Here is a 19,362-nt window from a genome sequence, read left to right as displayed (position 1 = left end):
GTTTGAATAAAACTACTCCCAGTGTGGTCTTTTGACCCAGTATCAGTGTTGGTTGTAGGTAACTACAGGGTAACAGAATCAAAACTAGCCTTAGTGTTAGTGTTGTGTCTTCACATTATTGACTCAGTGTCAACTTGGGAATAAACCAGCAGTTAGGCTCAAAATACCCATCAACCCCTGTTCACCTGCAACCAAACCACTCCTTACCTCTTATCATCAGCAACCCAACAGTGTGCCATTGCAGCTATTGAAAACTCCCATCAAAAGAAGAAAATTACACCAATGAAGTATTTATAATTCAAATATAAAGGTATGGAATACGATACCATACACTTTATTGTCCCCTAGGGGAATAGTAGAAGAACTCTACTATGCTGACAAATGAACCCTGCCATCGATTAGAATATATATTGTTCTATTATTCCCTTATACTATTACTTATTTATTAATGTTAAACAATATTTTACTGTTGTGGAGTAGCTCGTTGAAAACTATTTGTATAGGCTACTGATTATTCTCAACATGGATTCAGTTGGGGAATATTCTCTTCATTGATCAATTTGCTATTCAGGTTGAAAAAGACAAAAAAGCAGGAAGACATTTAACAATATCACTATCCCATAATACAGTTATGTTTGTGTAGCCTACTTATACGTTGTAGGTAGTTATTAATTATTTGAAGTAGTACTAATTGGAAATTTCATGCTTGACGAATTATGGGAATCCTTAAAAATATAATTCATTTTCTCCAAACATGTCGAACTAGTTCTTCAAATGCTATTTTTTGTATATATAATTCATCCTTGTTTGTGTCAGTTTTGTGATGAAGGGTCATTGAATTATGGTTGAGCTCTTATTATTATTATTATTGTTATTATTATTATTGTAATTATTTTTATTATTATTATTGTTATTATTATTGTTATTATTGTTATTATTCTCATTATTATTATTATTGTTGTTATTATTATTCTCATTATTATTATTATTGTTATTATTATTGTTATTATTCTCATTATTATTATTATTGTTGTTGTTATTATTATTCTCATTATTATTATTCTCATTATTATTATTATTATTGTAATTATTTTTATTATTATTATTGTTATTATTGTTATTATTCTCATTATTATTATTATTATTGTAATTATTTTTATTATTATTATTGTTATTATTGTTATTATTATTGTTATTATTGTTATTATTCTCATTATTATTATTATTATTATTGTTGTTATTATTATTCTCATTATTATTATTCTCATTATTATTATTATTATCATTATCATTATCATTATCATTATCATTATAATTATCATTATCATTATTATTATTATTATTATTCTCATTATTATTATTATTGTTGTTATTATTATTCTCATTATTATTCTCATTATTCTCATTCTCATTCTCATTCTCATTATAATTATAATTATCATTATCATTATCATTATCATTATTATTATTATTATTATTATTATTATTATTATTATTATTATTATTATTATTATTATTATTATTATTTGCAGGTTGAGTTTCGTTGCTTTGCTTTGTCGCCCCTGTTCCATGCACGCGCCGCTCTTTAAATATAGTAGGCGCGTGCTCACAGAAATTGAGGTTACATCCTGGTAATCTCGAGACAGGAAGTAAAGAGAAAACAGAAGAAAATTGAAGGGGAGGTCCAAGAGTTTAACTGAAACGACGCTGTAGTGTTTGAATAAAACATCAAATAACTTCAGGCAGTGACAGTTTAAGACAAACAAATGATTTAAATACCTTTTAGCTGCATTGTGGTCTTTCCGGTCTGGATTATCGACGGGTTAGAAACTGTTAGGCGATGTTCATCCATTAATGGGAATTTTCACGAATCTTACCTTTAATTTATCTTTAATTCGTCTGAGTGCAATAAGACACAACAACAAGGTGAGTACAGCTGCAGCTAAATAAAAACACACTTTTAAATAACAGCTAGCGATAAAAATGTTTCACATTAAAATGTTGTATTATTTCAGATAATCATTAAAATGTTGTATTATTTCAGATAATCATTAAAATGTTGTATTATTTCAGATAATCATTAAAATGTTGTATTATTTCAGATAATCATGGCAAGACGTCTTCATGCAAGCAGAACAGAAGGAGTGGACAAAAACGTTTGGTGAGAGATTTTATTGAAACTACAGGACAAAAGAGTCTGAACCTGTCATATTTCATATCTAAGACTTCGTTTAAAGGCTGCATGCTAAAACCAAGAAATATACAAATTATGAATAAAAATACGTTCGAGAAAATTTAACATTTTTTTGTAATGATTAAAAAAAACATTTTAATTAGTGAAAGCATAACTAGAAAGTCCAAAGTGTATTATAATTTTTGTTGGCATTCATACTGTCCTTAAACTTCCATATGTCTGATGTTTGAGAAGAGAAAACAGAGGACAAAAACTCTAAATGATGACATGTATCACTACACAAAATGATATCTTCTGATTACTTTTATTTATCAAGACCTGACTGGTTTTATTTTGTAATTTTCTCTTTTTGAACATTCTGTTGTGACATTGATGTGGTTTCCAATTATAACTAGACAATTTGTTATCCAAATCTGTATTATTATCATTATTATTCTACTTCCGTATGTTTTTTGGCCCTTTTCAACTCTCCAACAGTTTATTTTTACAGTCTATGCTTCCACCATTCAACTATCAACACTTTTCCACTTTGTGTCTCAGCCTTATAACTTTGGCTGTGTTCCGTTAATTTTCGCTTTAAAACGTTCACACACTTGTCCTCTCTCACACATTGAGTTTTCGGGACAATCGGAGCAAAGGTTGTTACACTGTGAGCTTCAAAGCAGCAGGTGGTCCAGATAAGTCTCCATCTGGGTTAATGGTAAACTTCAGCCTGACTTCACTGACCAAACCTCTCGGGACTAACTTTTTAGATCGCTGTGGTTTCCACATGTCTTGGATCCCAGACGTGAAAATCACACCAACGCGTTCGGCCATTTGTCCTCTTGCTCACAAAATCATCACTTAGTCACCAACTCTTAATTCAAGCCCTTGAAATGAGCACTCGATAGGGAGACGTTTCCCCCTTTTTCTCATTGTCTGACTGCATTTAAGCAGTCTTTATGCAGTATCTTCTTCTTGTTCTACCACTTCTACTACTTTCTTCATCTTCTATTACTTTCTTCATCTTCTACTAATACTTCTTCTACTACTCCTTTTAATTCTTCTACTTCTTGTTCTTCTGCTTTTCTTTTACTACTTCTTGTTCTTCTGGTTTTACTACTTTTTCTTCTACTACTACTCTTCTTTTACTTTTTCCTCTTCTTCTACATCTTCTACTTTTTCTTCATCTTCCACTAATCCTTCAGCTGTTTCGGCTGATTCTTCTTCATTCAGCAGTGTTTTGCAAAACATTTCAGCGGTCAGCATTCCCACGCATTTTCCGCAGGTAAATGCAAATTGTCTAGTTATAATTGGAAACCGCATCAATGTCACAACAGAATGTTCAAAAAGAGAAAATTACAACAACAAAAAAAAACAGTCAGGTCTTGATAAATAAAAGTAATCAGAAGATATCATTTCGTGTAGTGATACATGTCATCATTTAGAGTTTTTGTCCTCTGTTTTCTCTTCTCAAACATCAGACATATGGTAGTTTAAGGACAGTATGAATGCCAACAGAAATTATAATACACTTTGGACTTTCTAGTTATGTTTTAAGAAAGAAAAATGTTTCGGCATTATTTTTTTACTTTAGCAATGGCAGGCATGGATACTTGAAAATGTGAGCAAATAAAGACAAACTCTCTGCATGCCAAGACGGTTGTGCTACCCTATAAGAGCGACTGTGATGACTATCATTTTACCTTCAAGACTTCGAAATGAAAGTTCAAGTTTTCAAGAGCCTTACGATCACCAGCTTTATGACTTCTTTACCGGTTCGAGAGAGGAACATTTCACCTGTGGTGTCTAATATAGAACGTTTTAACGCAAGGCAAGTTTATTTATATCACATGTTTCGGTAACAAGGCACTTCAAAGTGCTTCAACTAGAGAAGAACCTTTTCTCTGTATCTTTGATCCAATTTAATACAGACATTCCTATTCCTATAGTAAACCTAACTTTATTTTTTTAAACAGATCATTTCATTAACCAACATACATCAATATTATACATTTTCAACAAGTCTCGTCTGAACCTGCATCAGCTCTGCTGTGATGTCCTGCTCCATGTACTGCAGACAGCAATGAGAGTATTGTGAGCATTGGCATAAGAGTCGCTCTGCTAGACAAACTACATAATGAAACGATTTCTAAATCACTGAAAGCATTCTGAGTGCATTACAATGATATTAATTGAGTTATACAGTAGACCTAGAGGCTGATATAGATGTATCCTTTGAAGGCCCATATCTGATTATACTGACGTCTCATCAGTGCTTTAGTTGTGCCCTAATATGAATGAAAGATATTTCATCAGGAGTATTCATTTTAGTTAAATATGTGTTCTCTACTCACTTCCTACATCAATTAAACAACATTTAGCTCGTTGAAATGTTTGCTGGGTCAACTCTTAAATTAGGGGAGACAACACAAATGTCACATACCTGATTTTAGTGTTGATTGATTTGGTAACAGTAGTTTAAGGTCTGAACTGTTTTTCACCAACAGGGTTGAATTCACGAAGCTGGCAGCCGACTACAAAGCAGTGAACCTGGGTCAGGGGTTTCCTGACTTCTCCCCTCCAAAGTTTGTGCAGGAGGCGTTCTGCAGCGCTGTGAGTGGAGGACCCCTGATGCACCAGTACACCAGAGCGTTTGTAAGTGTGGTGTTTCTGTCTTCTCTTGTAGTCATTGAGCTGATGTTTTAAGAACAACTGGATGCAGATCGAACAGCTAGATTTACTTCACTGTTTTTTTTTTGTTTTTTTTTGGTTGTTTCTTTCCCAAGGGTCACCCACCTCTTGTAAAAAACTTGGCTAAATTCTTCAGTAGGGTTGTGGGACATGAGATTGATCCGTTTGAGGATATCCTGGTCACAGTTGGAGCGTATCAGGCTCTCTTCAGTACATTTCAAGCTCTCATTGATGAAGGAGATGAGGTATGTACAAAATGAGCCGAAGTGCAGCGATAATTATGAAAATGAGTAATAAACATAAATACTGTAAAATTGAATTCTTTCGTCTTTCAGGTCATAATTGTCGAGCCGTTCTTCGACTGCTACCAGCCGATGGTGAAGATGGCGGGAGGGAAGGCAGTGTATGTTCCTTTAAGGCCGGTCAGTGGTAAACACAGTTTACAAAATGATTCCACAGCATATTTCAACAACTTCCACTTTTTCTTGGTGTAATGGTACGTAAATTAGCAAGCTATTTAAAAAAAAAAAAAAAAACAACAACTGGTACTTACAGAAAGTTGAGAGCGGTGCCGTCCTGACAAGTGGAGACTGGGTTCTCTCTCCTGAGGAGCTGTCCAGTAAAATCACTCCTCGCACGAAAGCCATCGTTATCAACACTCCCAACAACCCGTTAGGCAAAGTAAGACATGTACCAGTGGTGTGTCTCTTTAAAGCTATCATCTGCGTATGAATAGATGTTAACTATCTGTGTCTGTTACAGGTTTATAAGACTGAGGAGCTCCAGATGATCGCTGATCTGTGCATCAAACATGACATGCTGTGCATCAGTGATGAGGTGTATGAGTGGCTGACTTATGATGGAGCAAAGCATGTGAAGATCGGTGAGACACAGCCTGTACAATACACAAGAAGTATTAAGGCTACATTATTATTATTATTATTATTATTATTATTAGCATCAATCATATCAATATTTTGACAGCAAGCCTGCCTGGGATGTGGGAGCGAACCATCACCATCGGCAGTGGTGGAAAGACGTTCAGTGCTACTGGCTGGAAGGTAAATACACAGATTGTTAAAGAATTCAAATATTGAGAACCTTTTTTTTTTTCACCACGCGTGGTTTTAATGACCTGTTATTGTCTCGTCAGGTTGGCTGGGCCATCAGCTCTGGACATATCATTAAGCACATGAAAATCATTCATCAGAACACCGTTTACCACTGTGCCACAGCTGCTCAGGTAATGACTCACGAAGCATCGAAATTCACCCGCAGGAACAAAACATAGTTTCTGTAGCTTCTCAAAGAAGATGCTCCCACGTTCTGTAAGAAACACGATTCCTCCTCTTGCTAATTTGTTGGTTTTCAAAAATAGCAAAGCCTACAAATTAACAAACTTGGATGCTAACTATCTCCAGTATTTCTATATAGTTTGATGCTATGACTGATGACACTGAACTGAGACAGAAACTCAATGAAGAATCTGCCCACAGCTTGTCTAAAAGGTTTTTTCTATACGGAAAATGTCGTATTCGAAATGGACCACCTCGGGCGCTGGTAGCCTCGCGGTTAGTGTGCGCGCCCCATGTACGGAGGCTGAAGTCCTCAAAGCAGGCAGCCCAGGTTGGAATCCGACCTGTGGCTTCTCCCTGCATGTCATTCCCCACTCACTCTCTCTCTCTCGTCCCTGATTTCTGACTCTATCCACTGTCCTATCTCTAATTAAGCCCAGAATAAATGTAAAAAAAGAAAAGTAATGGACCACCTTAATGTTATTTGGCCCTTTGGCTGTCACCATCCATTGTTTTGTTTTGTTTTTCTAGCCAGAACTGACTGTATTTAGAAAGTGGGTGGAAGATGTTGGGAGTTTAGTAACTTGATGTGACCCCAAAAAGTCACAGTGGCCAGACTGCAAACTCTGCACTACTAACAAAATGAATTCCCCATTGTTGTCTTGAATAAGCTACAAGGACTAAAATACATTTCTTTAGCAAGCTGCACACAATATCATTTCCGTCGTAAATATAGATAGAAGTTCAGTATCGGGGGTCTATGGGGTGTGACTCACTTTTGGAGCCACCATTTTAGAAACTGCAGTTTTGTGATTTTTCTTTTTTGCTAGCTGCTTTTGAAAGTCATGGTGACCTCTTAATTATTACAAAACTTCAACATCATGAAATGAACGTGTTTCTCTCTCTCTCTCTCTCTCTCTTTCTATTTTTACCATCCACGTCTGCCTTCATCAGGAGGCAGTAGCGCAGGGGTTTGAGAGAGAGTATGAGGTGTTTGGTACTCCAGAGAGCTACTTCAAGCAGCTGCCCGCGATGCTGCAACACAAGAGAAACAAGCTGGCCTCATGTCTGCAGGGTGTGGGTCTGCAGCCCATCATGCCTGAGGGAGGATACTTTATGATCGCAGACATCTCCTCTGTCAGTGAGTAGAGTGCAGATGTGTATAAATAATCTTCGTTAAGAGCCGTCTTACTGACATTGACACATCGGCTCCTTTTTTTTTTGACAGACGTGGACTTAAATGACGAGAGCAAAGGGGAGGAACTCTATGACTTCAGATTTGTTAAATGGCTGACTAAAGAGAAGGTAAAAATGCAGTTCTTTTATCTGATTTAATTGCATGAATACACAAATGAATTTCTTGAAAAAATAACAAACTTGCTTTATAAATTGGCTTTTTTTTCCCCTGCAGGGTTTAGCAACCATCCCCGTCTCTGCATTTTACAGTCCAGAGCACGGCAAGGAGTTTGACAAGTACGTCAGATTCTGTTTTGTGAAGGTAAATTCTACTTAAAAAGCTAAAATAAATCACACCATGTCACCCTTTGACAGTCCGTCTCACACTCTGACCCCTCTGTGTCTCACAGGAGGACTCCACTCTGGATGCAGCAGCAGACATCTTGAAAAAATGGAGTCAGGGGTAGTGGAAATAAACTGTGAAGAAGTGTTAACCGTCCATAAAGTTTTCAACATCCTGCTCAAACTGTCACTGGTCCCGTCCTCAGAAAAGAAAGAGCCATATTTAATGTTTCCCTGTGGAAAAATAAGAGAACACGACGTCCACTTTCAGTTTGTCCATACAGCAAAACACTGTGAAAATCCTTGTGCAATGATTTAAAATATATTTTAGATAACAAATAATAATCAAATGGATGTGTTTAACTTTGTAACCTAAATCATGTTCTACTCCTGAGATATTTTTCCTGAAACAAAGTAGTACAAATTTATTAAAGATTTTAAGAACTCGACATGCCGTCTCTTTTCAATGTGAGTTTTTTTTTCCTGTCTTACAACCTCGATTGGCAAAGTGCCTAGCTCATGCCATGTGAAGAATCTACTGTAATATACATCTAACTCTTCCTGAGTCTCGAGTTCCAAGACAAATTTCCCCCAAGGGGACAATCAAGCGTATCGTATCGTAACTTTAAAATGAGCATGTTTGTGCAGAGGAAAAAAGTAAAAAGTTTCTTTCAGGTCAGATTCAGTGGCTGGTTCAGATTTTTTTTATATGTATTTTTGGGGTTTTTGGGGCTTTTATTTTGGAGACAGAATAATGAGTAGAGTCAGAAACCTGGGAGAGAGAGAGAGAGTGGGGAACAACATGCGAGAAAGAAAAAACAGGCCATCGAGTAGCATCCTTTGTAAGTGAACGACTACTCTTTTTACATGAGAGTCGACCCATCTCATCTCTAACTGAAACTCTACCTGCCGAAGAGTCCCACCTGCTTTCCACCTCTAGTCTTTGTCTTTAGAGGAGCCATTTAGATAACACTGTGTGACCTCTCTTGTCTAACGAAGTAGGGGTTTAATAACCTTTTGTCCATCAGTAACAGTGTTGCAGAAAGTTTCATTTCTTCAAAGTCAAAATCAAAGTCAAAGTCAACTTTATTGTCAATTCCAAAATATGCCAGACATACAGTGGAATCGAAATTGCGTTTGTCTCCGTCCCACGGTGCAATACAACCAAAATAAGATAAAATAAGATAAGGTAAAATAGATAAAATAAAATTAGGTAAAAATAAGATAAATAATATTTACAGTAATAAATTCTAAATTTTGCAAAAGGTACAAAATGGTAAATAAAATAGAATAGAATAAAAGAAAAGAAAAAGTAAACTTGTGCAATATGTGCAATGTGCAGTAAACTGATTGTACTTTTGAAAAGTTAGCTTCAGAGATATTAGTCCAGAGTTCTGTAAACTTGTGCAATGTGCTTCCATTTGTTGATCTGAACCAGAGAGGGAGACCAGCTATAAAGAGTCCAACAAGATTCCCCACTGGTGTGCACATTACAAACCAACCTTTCTTTATCTTATGCTTCATGCTCAGAGCATTCAAAGTGTGACAGTGCTGTAAGAGACTTTTGTTGCATTGCTCTTTGTCATGGTTCAATTGCACCATTATACCATGACAACAGTAAAGGTAGTTTTTTCTTTAAGCGTCATTTGTAATCCTCTGATTTTTAAATCTCTAAATACAAGTCTGTGTTTGAGTTTGATCATCTTTGCTCTTTTTTTCGCATATAGATCTCAGGTCTCTTATTCTCATTCGATGGAGAAATGTTATTGAAGGGAAAGGAAAGTGCAGCCATAAAGTTACAGAAGGTTGAAAGTTCGAGGGAAGGAGTGGTGGAGAAGTGCAGCTGGATGTTCCTGCAGATTGGACTGTAGTTTGTCAGAGTTCAGTAAGAAACAACCAACAGGTAAGACAAGCAGCGGTGCAGAACTGCATCCACACTAATATTATACTTGCTCATTTTATGGATAACTTCAAATGTTCTTGTATTTTCAGGTAATCATGTCAGGACGGCTTGATGCACACCGAACAGACGGTGTGGATAAAAATGTTTGGTAAGTGATAATGACAGGTGGACCTTTGACACCTGAGCTCTGCAGGAGTTTATTGGCTGATGACAGAAAAGTTCAGTCTTCAGTCAGTGTGTCAGCAAACAGCTCACTGCAGGGGAACATTACCTCATTCAGGATTTTTAAAAAGTCTCCCTTTAGAGGCAGTGTATGTGTTCATCACAACTTTTGGGTTGTGGTACCCCGAGTGAAGTCTGTCAGGAAACTCTCTTGTGCAATCACACAATATATAGTGTTTTTCTCCTTTAAAAACCAATCGTCTTCTTACACTAGGATTCTGTTTTTATTCATTTGTGATGTGCTTAAACACGGTGTACTCCACAGAATAGTACAGATTATTATAATATTAGCAGAACTGCAGTGTCTGAACTGTTTTTCACCAACAGGGTTGAATTCACGAAGCTGGCAGCCGACTACAAAGCAGTGAACCTGGGTCAGGGGTTTCCTGACTTCTCCCCTCCAAAGTTTGTGCAGGAGGCGTTCTGTAAAGCTCTGAGTGGAGGACCCCTGATGCACCAGTACACCCGAGTGTTTGTAAGTGAAGTCCTGTGATTCTGTTTGAATTCAGTATTTTATCTGCTATTAAAAGGACTAATGGATTCACAACAATATTCAAGACCTGAATTTCTTCCCTTCAGGGCCACCCCTCCCTTGTGAAATCTCTGGCTAAATTCTTCAGTAGGATTGTGGGACGTGAGATTGATCCCTTTGAGGACGTTCTGGTCACAGTCGGAGCGTATCAGGCTCTCTTCTGTGCGTTTCAAGCTCTAGTGGATAAAGGAGATGAGGTCTGTAAACCAACCCCAAAATTGGTAGAAATGATGGATTCAAATGTTATTATAAATCTTTGAATTTAAAATCAAAGGATTAGTATTGAACCATAATGTTTTTTGTGAGTATAGGGACAAAAAAGTCTAAACATTTTGTAACACTTTGTCCAATCAGCATTCTGCATTTATATGTTGAACAACCACATTTAATGCATGGTTTATAACACTCAATAATGTTTTTATTTTTATAATGTTTTTTTAAACAGATTTAAGGAATTTTAAATTGTTAAGCTTATTGATATTGTTGTAAGTAATTTAAACTCTGTATATGGTATACACACTGTACTTTGATGCTATTCTTTAAATCAATAGCAATGAATAAAAACAGATTTGATCATATACAAAATGTCTTTATTGTAATATAAAAACGAGTTATATTTGTGGGAAAATGCTTTACGGGGTCACGACACTACTGGCTACAGTGTAATCCTTTAGGGCAACTTCAGAGGAGCGTGTTTCCGCCTAACACACAGTTACTGTCACAACCTGAGCCTGTCAATGAGAGAAAATAATCACTTTTAAGAGGACATAACTTGCTCACCTTTGCCCCAAAAGGATTACATTGTAGTAGTTTACAGCTGTGTTGTGGCTGCTGGTTGTCCTAATCTACTGGAGCTAACAAGTTGGAACCTAGTCATTTACACTCTGAAACATGTTTATGTAGGACCCAGGATGAAAAATGATGTTATTCACCTTTAACGGGAAGGCGATTCAAAGTATATGCTGTGCTACCAAACACAACAAAAGTGATTGGCATTTGTCTTTCAGGTCATAATTGTCGAGCCGTTCTTCGACTGCTACCAGCCGATGGTGAAGATGGCGGGAGGGAAGGCAGTGTATGTTCCTCTGAGGCCGGTCAGAGTTAAGACTTTTGAAGTTTTTTTTTTTTCTACCAGCAGCATTTCAACCCCTTTGTCTTATTTAAATCTGTATAACATATTTAAAGGATTTTTGTTTTTCTTGTTACTTCAAGACAGCTGAAGGTGGCGCTGTCGAATCAAGTGGAGACTGGGTTCTCTCGCCTGAGGAGCTGTCCAGTAAAATCACTCCTCGCACGAAAGCCATCGTTATCAACACTCCCAACAACCCGTTAGGCAAAGTAAGACATGTACCAGTGGTGTGTCTCTTTAAAGCTATCATCTGCATATGAATAGATGTTAACTATCTGTGTCTGTTACAGGTTTATAAGACTGAGGAGCTCCAGATGATCGCTGATCTGTGCATCAAACATGACATGCTGTGCATCAGTGATGAGGTGTATGAGTGGCTGACTTATGATGGAGCAAAGCATGTGAAGATCGGTGAGACGCAGCCTGTACAATACATACAAACTATAGCTGTGTTATAGGTATATTAACAATATAAATGTATAATCAGCTAGCCTTCCTGGGATGTGGGAGCGAACCATCACCATCGGCAGTGCAGGAAAGACCTTCAGTGCCACTGGCTGGAAGGTAAAAGCACGATCTTTGTTTTTTTTTGAAGAGCTCAGATAATGTGCTTCTCTCTTCTACACATATTGATTCTCAACTCAGCTTTATTTATATAGCACCTTTCATATAAAAACATGATAAAAAACATGCAGCCCAAAGTCATTCACAAACGGACAGACATAAAGAAAAGAACAGAAACTGAAACAAAGATTAAAACAAAAGGAATTCATTTTTTATTTCCAGGTCGGCTGGGCGATGGGTTCTGGAAATGTCATCAAACATCTGAAAGCCGCCCATCAGATGTCTGTGTTTGATTGTGCAACCGCTGCTCAGGTACACACATCTGATGCATACATCGTGATTTTCATGAGTTCCAATGCTTGAACCGCTTTAGTCCTGCATGTCTCCTTTTTGGTTTATTCATCAGGAGGCAGTAGCGCAGGGGTTTGAGAGAGAGTATGAGGTGTTTGGTACTCCAGAGAGCTACTTCAAGCAGCTGCCCGCGATGCTGCAACACAAGAGGAACAAGCTGGCCTCATGTCTGCAGAGTGTGGGTCTGCAGCCCATCATGCCTGAGGGAGGATACTTTATCATTGCAGACATCTCCTCTGTCAGTGAGTGGCACCAGCATTCATCTGTGTGAATGTCTTTGTGTTGAGTCTCAATGATGATTGAGTCTTATCATCATTACAGGACACAATGCACAATGAAATGAAACACATAAAAACATTTATTTTTTGACAGAGGTGACTGACCAGAGCACTGAGGAGGAACCTTACGACTTCAGATTTGTTAAATGGATGATTAAAGAGAAGGTAAATATTAAAGATGATGTAAAAACGTGTGGGTCATATTACGCCCTTTTTGGGGTCCGTATATTTAATCTATGTACCTACTAAAGTATGTTCACAATAGCTAAAGTTCTAAAAAAGTGTCTGTTTTCATGTCCTGCCGCTCCATGCACCGGCTCGCTTCTGACTCTCTCTCTAAGGCTCTGAAGTGCCCACGTTCAGAGTCCCCACGTGTGCCAAGTCTGATCTGATTGGTCGGCTTGTCGGCTCTGCCATAATTGGTCAGTCGCTCAGCACGGTTCTCGGAAATGTCCCGTCCCTTTTACCATATTGGGAATGCAGCCACTTTGGCTCCGAGGGCCGGGGAGCATAAACATTAGCACCTTAGCACTACTGTGCTACCGCAGGCTACGGCATATCGTGGGCGTGCTACAGAAGTTAATGGGCGTGCAACATGAGCTGCTGGGCTTGACACAACGAGCCAATGGGCTTAGATCAGTGATATCACACTGACAAGACGTCACACTGGCAAAAATTTTTCGAGGGGGGCTAGAACGGAGCGTTACATGCAGCTAATGCTACAGCTAACAGGAGGACGTAGGAGAAGCCGCGTTTCCGTGGACTTTGAATTTTTGCACATAGATGTGCCTAAACATGCACAGGACACTTGGAAAACACACTAAAGAGCATATAAAACCAGAAAAAGCATAATATGGGACTTTTAAAGTCCAAAATAGGACTCTAACACAAGTGCTGAATAATGTTTCGTGTATAATTGTGTAGGTTATTTCTGTTCTTCTGGCCTTTACGTTATCATTTTGTGTTCTGCAGGGTTTAGCGACAATCCCCGTGTCTGCATTCTACAGCCCAGAGCATAGCAAGGAGTTCAACAAATACGTCAGATTCTGTTTCGTCAAAGTAAGCTAAATGAAATCGCTAACATTGAACGAAATCTCAGTTTGATTCAGGACCTGTCTTTCAGTGCGCTGCTCTTTGTCAGTCCCTGAAACTCTCTCTCTTTGTCTTACAGGAGGACTCCACTCTGGACGCAGCCCAGGACATCTTGAGAAATTTTAGTTAATAAAAAAAAGAAGAAGCATTGTAGCATGTGCCTACATAGTCATGCATTTACTGTCCATGTTTTAACACCATATTGTGCATATGAATACACCAATATCAATAAAATATCTATGAATGGGTCTGAGCAATACTGTGTATTTTTTTTTTTAGCACAAAATAGTAAATATTTATCAAAAGGGTTTTAATCAAGCTTTCTTCAAACAAGACTTAATGGGGAAATACATATCCGACTTTGCACTCTCAATCTGTAAGCGCCACATGTCCCCATAAGGCTGCAATTATAACCTTTCTATGTTCTATAGACGTATTTTATCATAATACATTTTTGTCTTTGGATGATTTCAGTTATTAAAAAAAGATTTTCAATCAATGAAAACTCTAAAGTTATTTAGTTTGCAGTAATAAAACCTATACCGAAAGGGCAACACTTTTGGGTGGACAGTGAAACTGTAACAATCCAGTGGTTGGTGGTAATGACACGACCGACCGCTAGAAAACAGCATCAAGAAAACGCCGAAGAAGAAGAAGAAGAAGAACCCGGAAGTAAATAATATCACATGTGTGCGTAAAAATGTCCACCAATATTGCAGCAAAAAGACCCAGCGTTGAATCCTCTCAGGTACCAGTACACCCCTTTTTAAACACAATAAACCAAATGTCCTGTTTTTTTTTTTTTAAATGTCACCTGTAATGTATTTTGTGATTTTATAGACTGTAGAGAAGGTGGACTGGAAGAAAAGAAAATCAGAAAGTAAGTAAACAGCTAACACGTTAGCTCCATTAGGCTAACAACTCTCAGCTGCATCAGGTATGATTGATACATGTGCTAAAAGCAACCAACGAATTATTGAATTTACAATTGCAACAATTGTGTAAATATTTACAGATGAACTCTTTCTCACCTTCAACTAATTGAAAAACATTTTCATCTTAAAGTCCTTCAGGTTAAATCTGATTTGATAAAAGACAACCCTAACCCTCTGATTGCCCTCAAACTCAGATAGAATCACAAGTACATTGGACCTGCTCTAAAGTGGTTGTGATTTTGGTAACTCTTTACACATTCACTACCAGTAAAAGAAACTCAGAAGCAAAGGAAAGAGGAGAAGCTGATCAAGCAGCTGGAAAAGCAGAAGGAGACAGAGGCTGCAGAGGCTGCCAAATCCCAACAGAGCCAAAACAATAAAGGTAACCACATTATTATATTCCCACATATTTCTATTAGGCCGCATACCTTTTGATTGTGTGTTGATGTGTCATCTGTGCATGTGTCTGTTAGGTCGGGCTTACACAGTCAGCGTGGCCTTGCCGGGCTCTGTGTTGGACAACGCTCAGTCTACTGAACTTCGCACATACTTAGCAGGACAGATCGCCCGAGCCTGCGTCGTGTTCTGTGTCGACGAGATCGTTGTGTTTGATGAACAAGGAGAAGATGTCAAGTGAGTTCATTTAAGAGCTACATTTTTCCAGTAAGTTGTCCTTAAAACCTCTGAAACTTAACTTCTTCTTCTTCTTCTTCTTCTTTTGTCCTGCAGGAGCGTTGAAGGGGAATTTAAAGGCGTCGGGAAGAAGGGACAGGCTTGTATTCAGCTCGCCAGAATACTTCAGTATCTGGAATGTCCCCAGTAAGAAGAAAAGGACTTTACCATCAGACAAAACCTGTTTCAGACCACTTAGTCAGATTGTTAAACTCAGGTTTTTTTTTTTACTCCACCAGGTATCTGCGCAAGTGGTTTTTTCCAAAGCATCAGGATTTACAGTATGCAGGTAAAAGTCCAGATTTGCTTTTGAAATGTATCAAATTATGGCAGGTCGATTCAAAGGCTGGACATTAGGAGTCTCATTGGACTAAATTGACGTGATTATGCCTGCCTTAAAAGTTGGCTCATTTCTGCAGCATTTAAAGTCTGGTGAATTGTCCAATAGCAGTTCTTGTTTGAAATGTATTTATGGACATACAGACTGCTATTAACTTTAAGATTTGTGCGAGATTTATTTTTTATTTTTTTACTTTTTGGAACTTCAGGGGCTCCGTACTTATCCTAATCTCTAATCTACAAAACCATGTTCACTCTTCCAAAAGTCACCTGCGTAATCCTAGCTGTAATGCTGTTGGAGCAACTTCCCGTTAGTTGTTATCTGGTATTAAAAAAAAAAAAAAAAAAAAAAGACAACACAGAACCTTACATGAAGTCCAAAGGGGGACACTATTTCACAAGTTCATGTTTTTTATTTTCCCTCCCAGGTTTGCTGAACCCTTTAGACTCCCCTCACCACATGAGGATAGATGACCAGTCAGAATACCGGGAAGGAATAGTCCTCGACAGGCCGACCAAACAAGGAAAAGGCTCGATGGTCAACTGTGGGATGAGAAAGGTGAGCATGTCTTAACAGGAGAAAAAGGTAACGATATTCTGATGTGGTCACTGGAGTCAAAGATACTGGTGGTACTTTAAATGGAAACACAGACTGTAGTTTCTTTATGATTTGTGTGTAATGCTGCGATGTCCGTTAGTCTGTCCTTACTGTGCTGTTCTTTATGTTTTAACTATTGTAAAGTGTCTTTGAGTTTTTAAAAGCGCTTATAAATAAAATGTATTATTATTATTATTTTATTATTAGTGCTGCAAGCAGCCAAGCAAGGTTTACTTTATTTAATCTACCAAATACACTCAAGATGAATTGATTATAAAATGTCAAAAATATCCATTAAAATCTAGAATATAAGTTTACCGTCGTCATGCAGTATGTCTACAATCCAAATACTTTCAGTTTGCAATCACTCAAGACAAAGGGAACTAGAAATAAATTCCTCTCTAGGAGGCTGGAAAGAGTGAATTTCTTCACTTTATCTTAAATACGATGCATCGTCACAGGTTTTCCAGATTATAAAACCTCGACTTAACTTTGATCATCTGCTCCCACAGGACGTTCGGATTGACAAACAGCTGCAGTCCGGACTTCGAGTCACAGTACAGCTCCATAAATCCCAGAATCCAGGTTAGTTCCTCTTATCAGACGATCCGTCTGTGTGCGTTTGTTCTTGGATTAAAAAAAAGTTCTCAGACGCTCCGGTGACAGTGATCATCTTCGTCTTCCTTCATCTGCAGAAAGCAAACTTTTTAAAGGGAAGGTGGTGGCTCCTCACCTGCCGAGGACTGAAGGGGGTCTCTACTGGGGCTACAGTGTCCGTCTGGCATCTTGTCTCAGTGAGTCATCATTCAAAACATTGCAACTATCACTTTGCCCTGCTGTGACTGCTGGAATGTAAAAACTGTTGGTTTGTTAATGCAGGTGCAGTTTTCTCAGAAAGTCCATATAAGGAAGGATACGACATGACTATAGGAACATCAGAGAGAGGCAGCAACATGGACCAAACAAAGATGGCACCATTCAAGTAAGTTCAGAAGAAGATGGGAGGGCAAGTCGGAAGGAATTAATTTTTAACCATTCTGGTCCCGAATGAAATCTCCTAACAGCCACTGAGGCTTTGCTGGTTCCTGGTGCATGGGGTTGGAAGCGACCTGGTTTCTGTTTGAAGTCCAATCAGTATTGTCCACTCACGTTTCAACCAGCATTGGCTCTATGCAGGTAAAACCGTCCAAGTAGGAGAGCAAATGAGGGAGTAAACATCAGCCACAATGCAATATGGGTAACTATCAGCGGTCCCCTGATGACGACTCAGCTTTAATTGAAAGAAATCAGCATGCAAGTTCAGTTAATACGCCATTAAGATGTCGATCCAATTCCAAATCCATCCCCCATTTTCAAGTTGCTAGTTGGACTGGAAACAGTACAGCGCACAAAAATGGAAGTCCTGTCTAGAAGGCCTTTTATTACTAAACACTGGATACACTGGAACCCCCAAAAAGTAGGCTGCTCACAGAGGGTATAACATCGTCAGGTCTATAGCTAGTGGGTTCTAAGATTGACCAGTCCAGAAAGTTTAATACAAACATTCAAGTCCTCTTCAGGATGAATTTAAATAACTTTTGTTAACTCATGAGCCCAATCAGAAGTGAATTTAGATGTCGTATTTATAACCAAATACCTGCAAAGCTAATGCCAGGGTCGCTGACCTCAGCTGTACTTTTGATGTAATCATAATAATATAATACAATAATATCCAGTGACTGTTATTATCGGCTACTTTTGTCCCAGATATGTGCCGCCATCACTTGAATTATTCACCAGTCATAAAGCGTTTAATTTGAGTTTCATTGTATTACACTAGCAGTTCTCTGTCACCAGCAGAGGGCGCTATATGGATTACAACGACAGAGTGTCAAGTAGCGAGGCAGGTACACGCACAGTTACTTTCCAGTTCAGTGACCAACTTGTCCCCATTATATATCTTCTCCACACGTGTGTGATAACTGCATTTGAGGGTTCAACACATATAAGCTATAAGTGTGTATATTTGTTTCTACAAAGATATCGGCCAATATATCGGTATCATATTTTTTTCTCTGCCTATTATTGATGTCGGTATCGGACCAAAATATCCAATATCTGTTGGGCCTAATAATTTGCGAATCCTACACCCCAAACTTTGATGGTGAAAAAAGTTTGCTGAAAATCAGCACAATGAAATTGTCATTGGGAGAATATTAATATGCTAACACTAGCATGTAGCTCTCACTGTGCCCAGGAACAGTCTCACAGAGCTACATAGTTGTAAACTCACAGTCTTGATACTTTACTTTCTTTTCTTTGCCATTAAATCTGACCCTTTTTTTTTCCACCTTCAGGCATCTCCTGGTCGTTTTTGGAGGTCTTCAGGGATTGGAGGCGAGTTTAGATTCTGACCAGAACCTTGAGGTGAATGACCCCAGTGTGTTATTCGACCTTTATCTCAACACGTGCCCAGGTCAGGGCAGCAGGACCATTCGCACAGAGGTGAGGGTCGATTAGAGGTTTTGTGACATATCTGTTTCATGCGTATGTATGTCAAATCTCTTGTGTGGTTTTCTTATTTCTTTTCTTCTCTACAGGAGGCCATCTTGGTTTCCATGGCAGGATTGAGACCCAAAATCACAGCTGCTTTTGCAGATGTTTCCAATGGTTCAAAAAAATAAATTGGATTTGAAAACATCGCTCACCGCTTAAAAAGCTTTGACCTCAAACGTCACATCCCCCATCATCAGAGAAACTTTGGTTTTCAGATTCCTCTTCTGTTCGTTTTATTTCAGTGTGTCAGTGTTTTTGAATTGTCCAGCAAATTGTACATATTTAAAAAATAAACTCCACAAGCTTTAAGTCACTTGTATTTATCCAAAGCATATCCTTTGATTTTGATAGACGGTATACAGAGTGTTTCATGAACAACAGTTGCCTGCACAATGTGGTTAACAAATGGCACTGAACTTCAGAGTAAGACTTTCAGAAACGCCAATGTCAGGTTTCTAAAAGTTCAGAGGAAGTGACACATTTTAGTAGAGAGAGTGGAGGCCTTCACATCCTCTTGCACTGGGTTGTAGAT

General features: G+C 38.2%; 2 protein-coding genes across 2 annotated transcripts; both read left to right on the top strand.

Annotated features, from left to right (window-relative positions):
- Positions 1–1,638: 1,638 nt before the first annotated feature.
- On the top strand, positions 1,639–19,139 carry LOC132992614 (uncharacterized). The gene is made up of 36 exons (XM_061062045.1): positions 1,639–1,926; positions 2,103–2,161; positions 4,684–4,831; positions 4,963–5,112; positions 5,203–5,289; positions 5,423–5,548; positions 5,630–5,750; positions 5,852–5,928; positions 6,021–6,110; positions 7,117–7,303; positions 7,391–7,467; positions 7,574–7,660; positions 7,749–7,804; positions 9,023–9,032; positions 9,673–9,731; positions 10,133–10,280; positions 10,385–10,534; positions 11,345–11,431; positions 11,550–11,675; positions 11,757–11,877; positions 11,954–12,030; positions 12,253–12,342; positions 12,437–12,619; positions 13,632–13,718; positions 14,434–14,499; positions 14,592–14,631; positions 14,955–15,068; positions 15,160–15,319; positions 15,416–15,505; positions 15,598–15,647; positions 16,126–16,256; positions 16,808–16,880; positions 16,991–17,089; positions 17,175–17,277; positions 18,632–18,779; positions 18,875–19,139. Exons 1-36 carry the CDS (start codon positions 1,855–1,857, stop codon positions 18,956–18,958), a joined length of 3,633 nt encoding a protein of 1,210 aa, XP_060918028.1. The 5' UTR covers positions 1,639–1,854; the 3' UTR covers positions 18,959–19,139.
- LOC132992328 (kynurenine--oxoglutarate transaminase 1-like) lies at positions 9,476–13,896 on the top strand. Its single transcript, XM_061061570.1, has 13 exons — positions 9,476–9,583; positions 9,673–9,731; positions 10,133–10,280; positions 10,385–10,534; positions 11,345–11,431; positions 11,550–11,675; positions 11,757–11,877; positions 11,954–12,030; positions 12,253–12,342; positions 12,437–12,623; positions 12,754–12,824; positions 13,632–13,718; positions 13,831–13,896. Exons 2-13 carry the CDS (start codon positions 9,679–9,681, stop codon positions 13,879–13,881), a joined length of 1,248 nt encoding a protein of 415 aa, XP_060917553.1. The 5' UTR covers positions 9,476–9,583; positions 9,673–9,678; the 3' UTR covers positions 13,882–13,896.
- Positions 19,140–19,362: the final 223 nt, after the last annotated feature.

Source organism: Labrus mixtus, chromosome 17 (assembly GCF_963584025.1).
Source record: "Labrus mixtus chromosome 17, fLabMix1.1, whole genome shotgun sequence".
Lineage (NCBI taxonomy): Eukaryota > Metazoa > Chordata > Actinopteri > Labriformes > Labridae > Labrus > Labrus mixtus.
Note: the sequence above shows the minus strand (reverse complement) of the source record. Positions and strands in the feature narration are given on the sequence as shown.

Bases quoted from the DNA above. Each gene is read 5' to 3' on its own strand.
- LOC132992614 (XM_061062045.1), top strand. From the start codon at position 1,855: ATGGGAATTTTCACGAATCTTACCTTTAATTTATCTTTAATTCGTCTG. The intron at 5,113-5,202 runs GTATGTACAAAA...TTCGTCTTTCAG, and splicing joins TCATTGATGAAGGAGATGAG to GTCATAATTGTCGAGCCGTT. The intron at 16,881-16,990 runs GTTAGTTCCTCT...CTTCATCTGCAG, and splicing joins CCATAAATCCCAGAATCCAG to AAAGCAAACTTTTTAAAGGG.
- LOC132992328 (XM_061061570.1), top strand. From the start codon at position 9,679: ATGTCAGGACGGCTTGATGCACACCGAACAGACGGTGTGGATAAAAAT. The intron at 12,343-12,436 runs GTACACACATCT...TTTATTCATCAG, and splicing joins ATTGTGCAACCGCTGCTCAG to GAGGCAGTAGCGCAGGGGTT. The intron at 12,825-13,631 runs GTAAATATTAAA...TGTGTTCTGCAG, and splicing joins AATGGATGATTAAAGAGAAG to GGTTTAGCGACAATCCCCGT.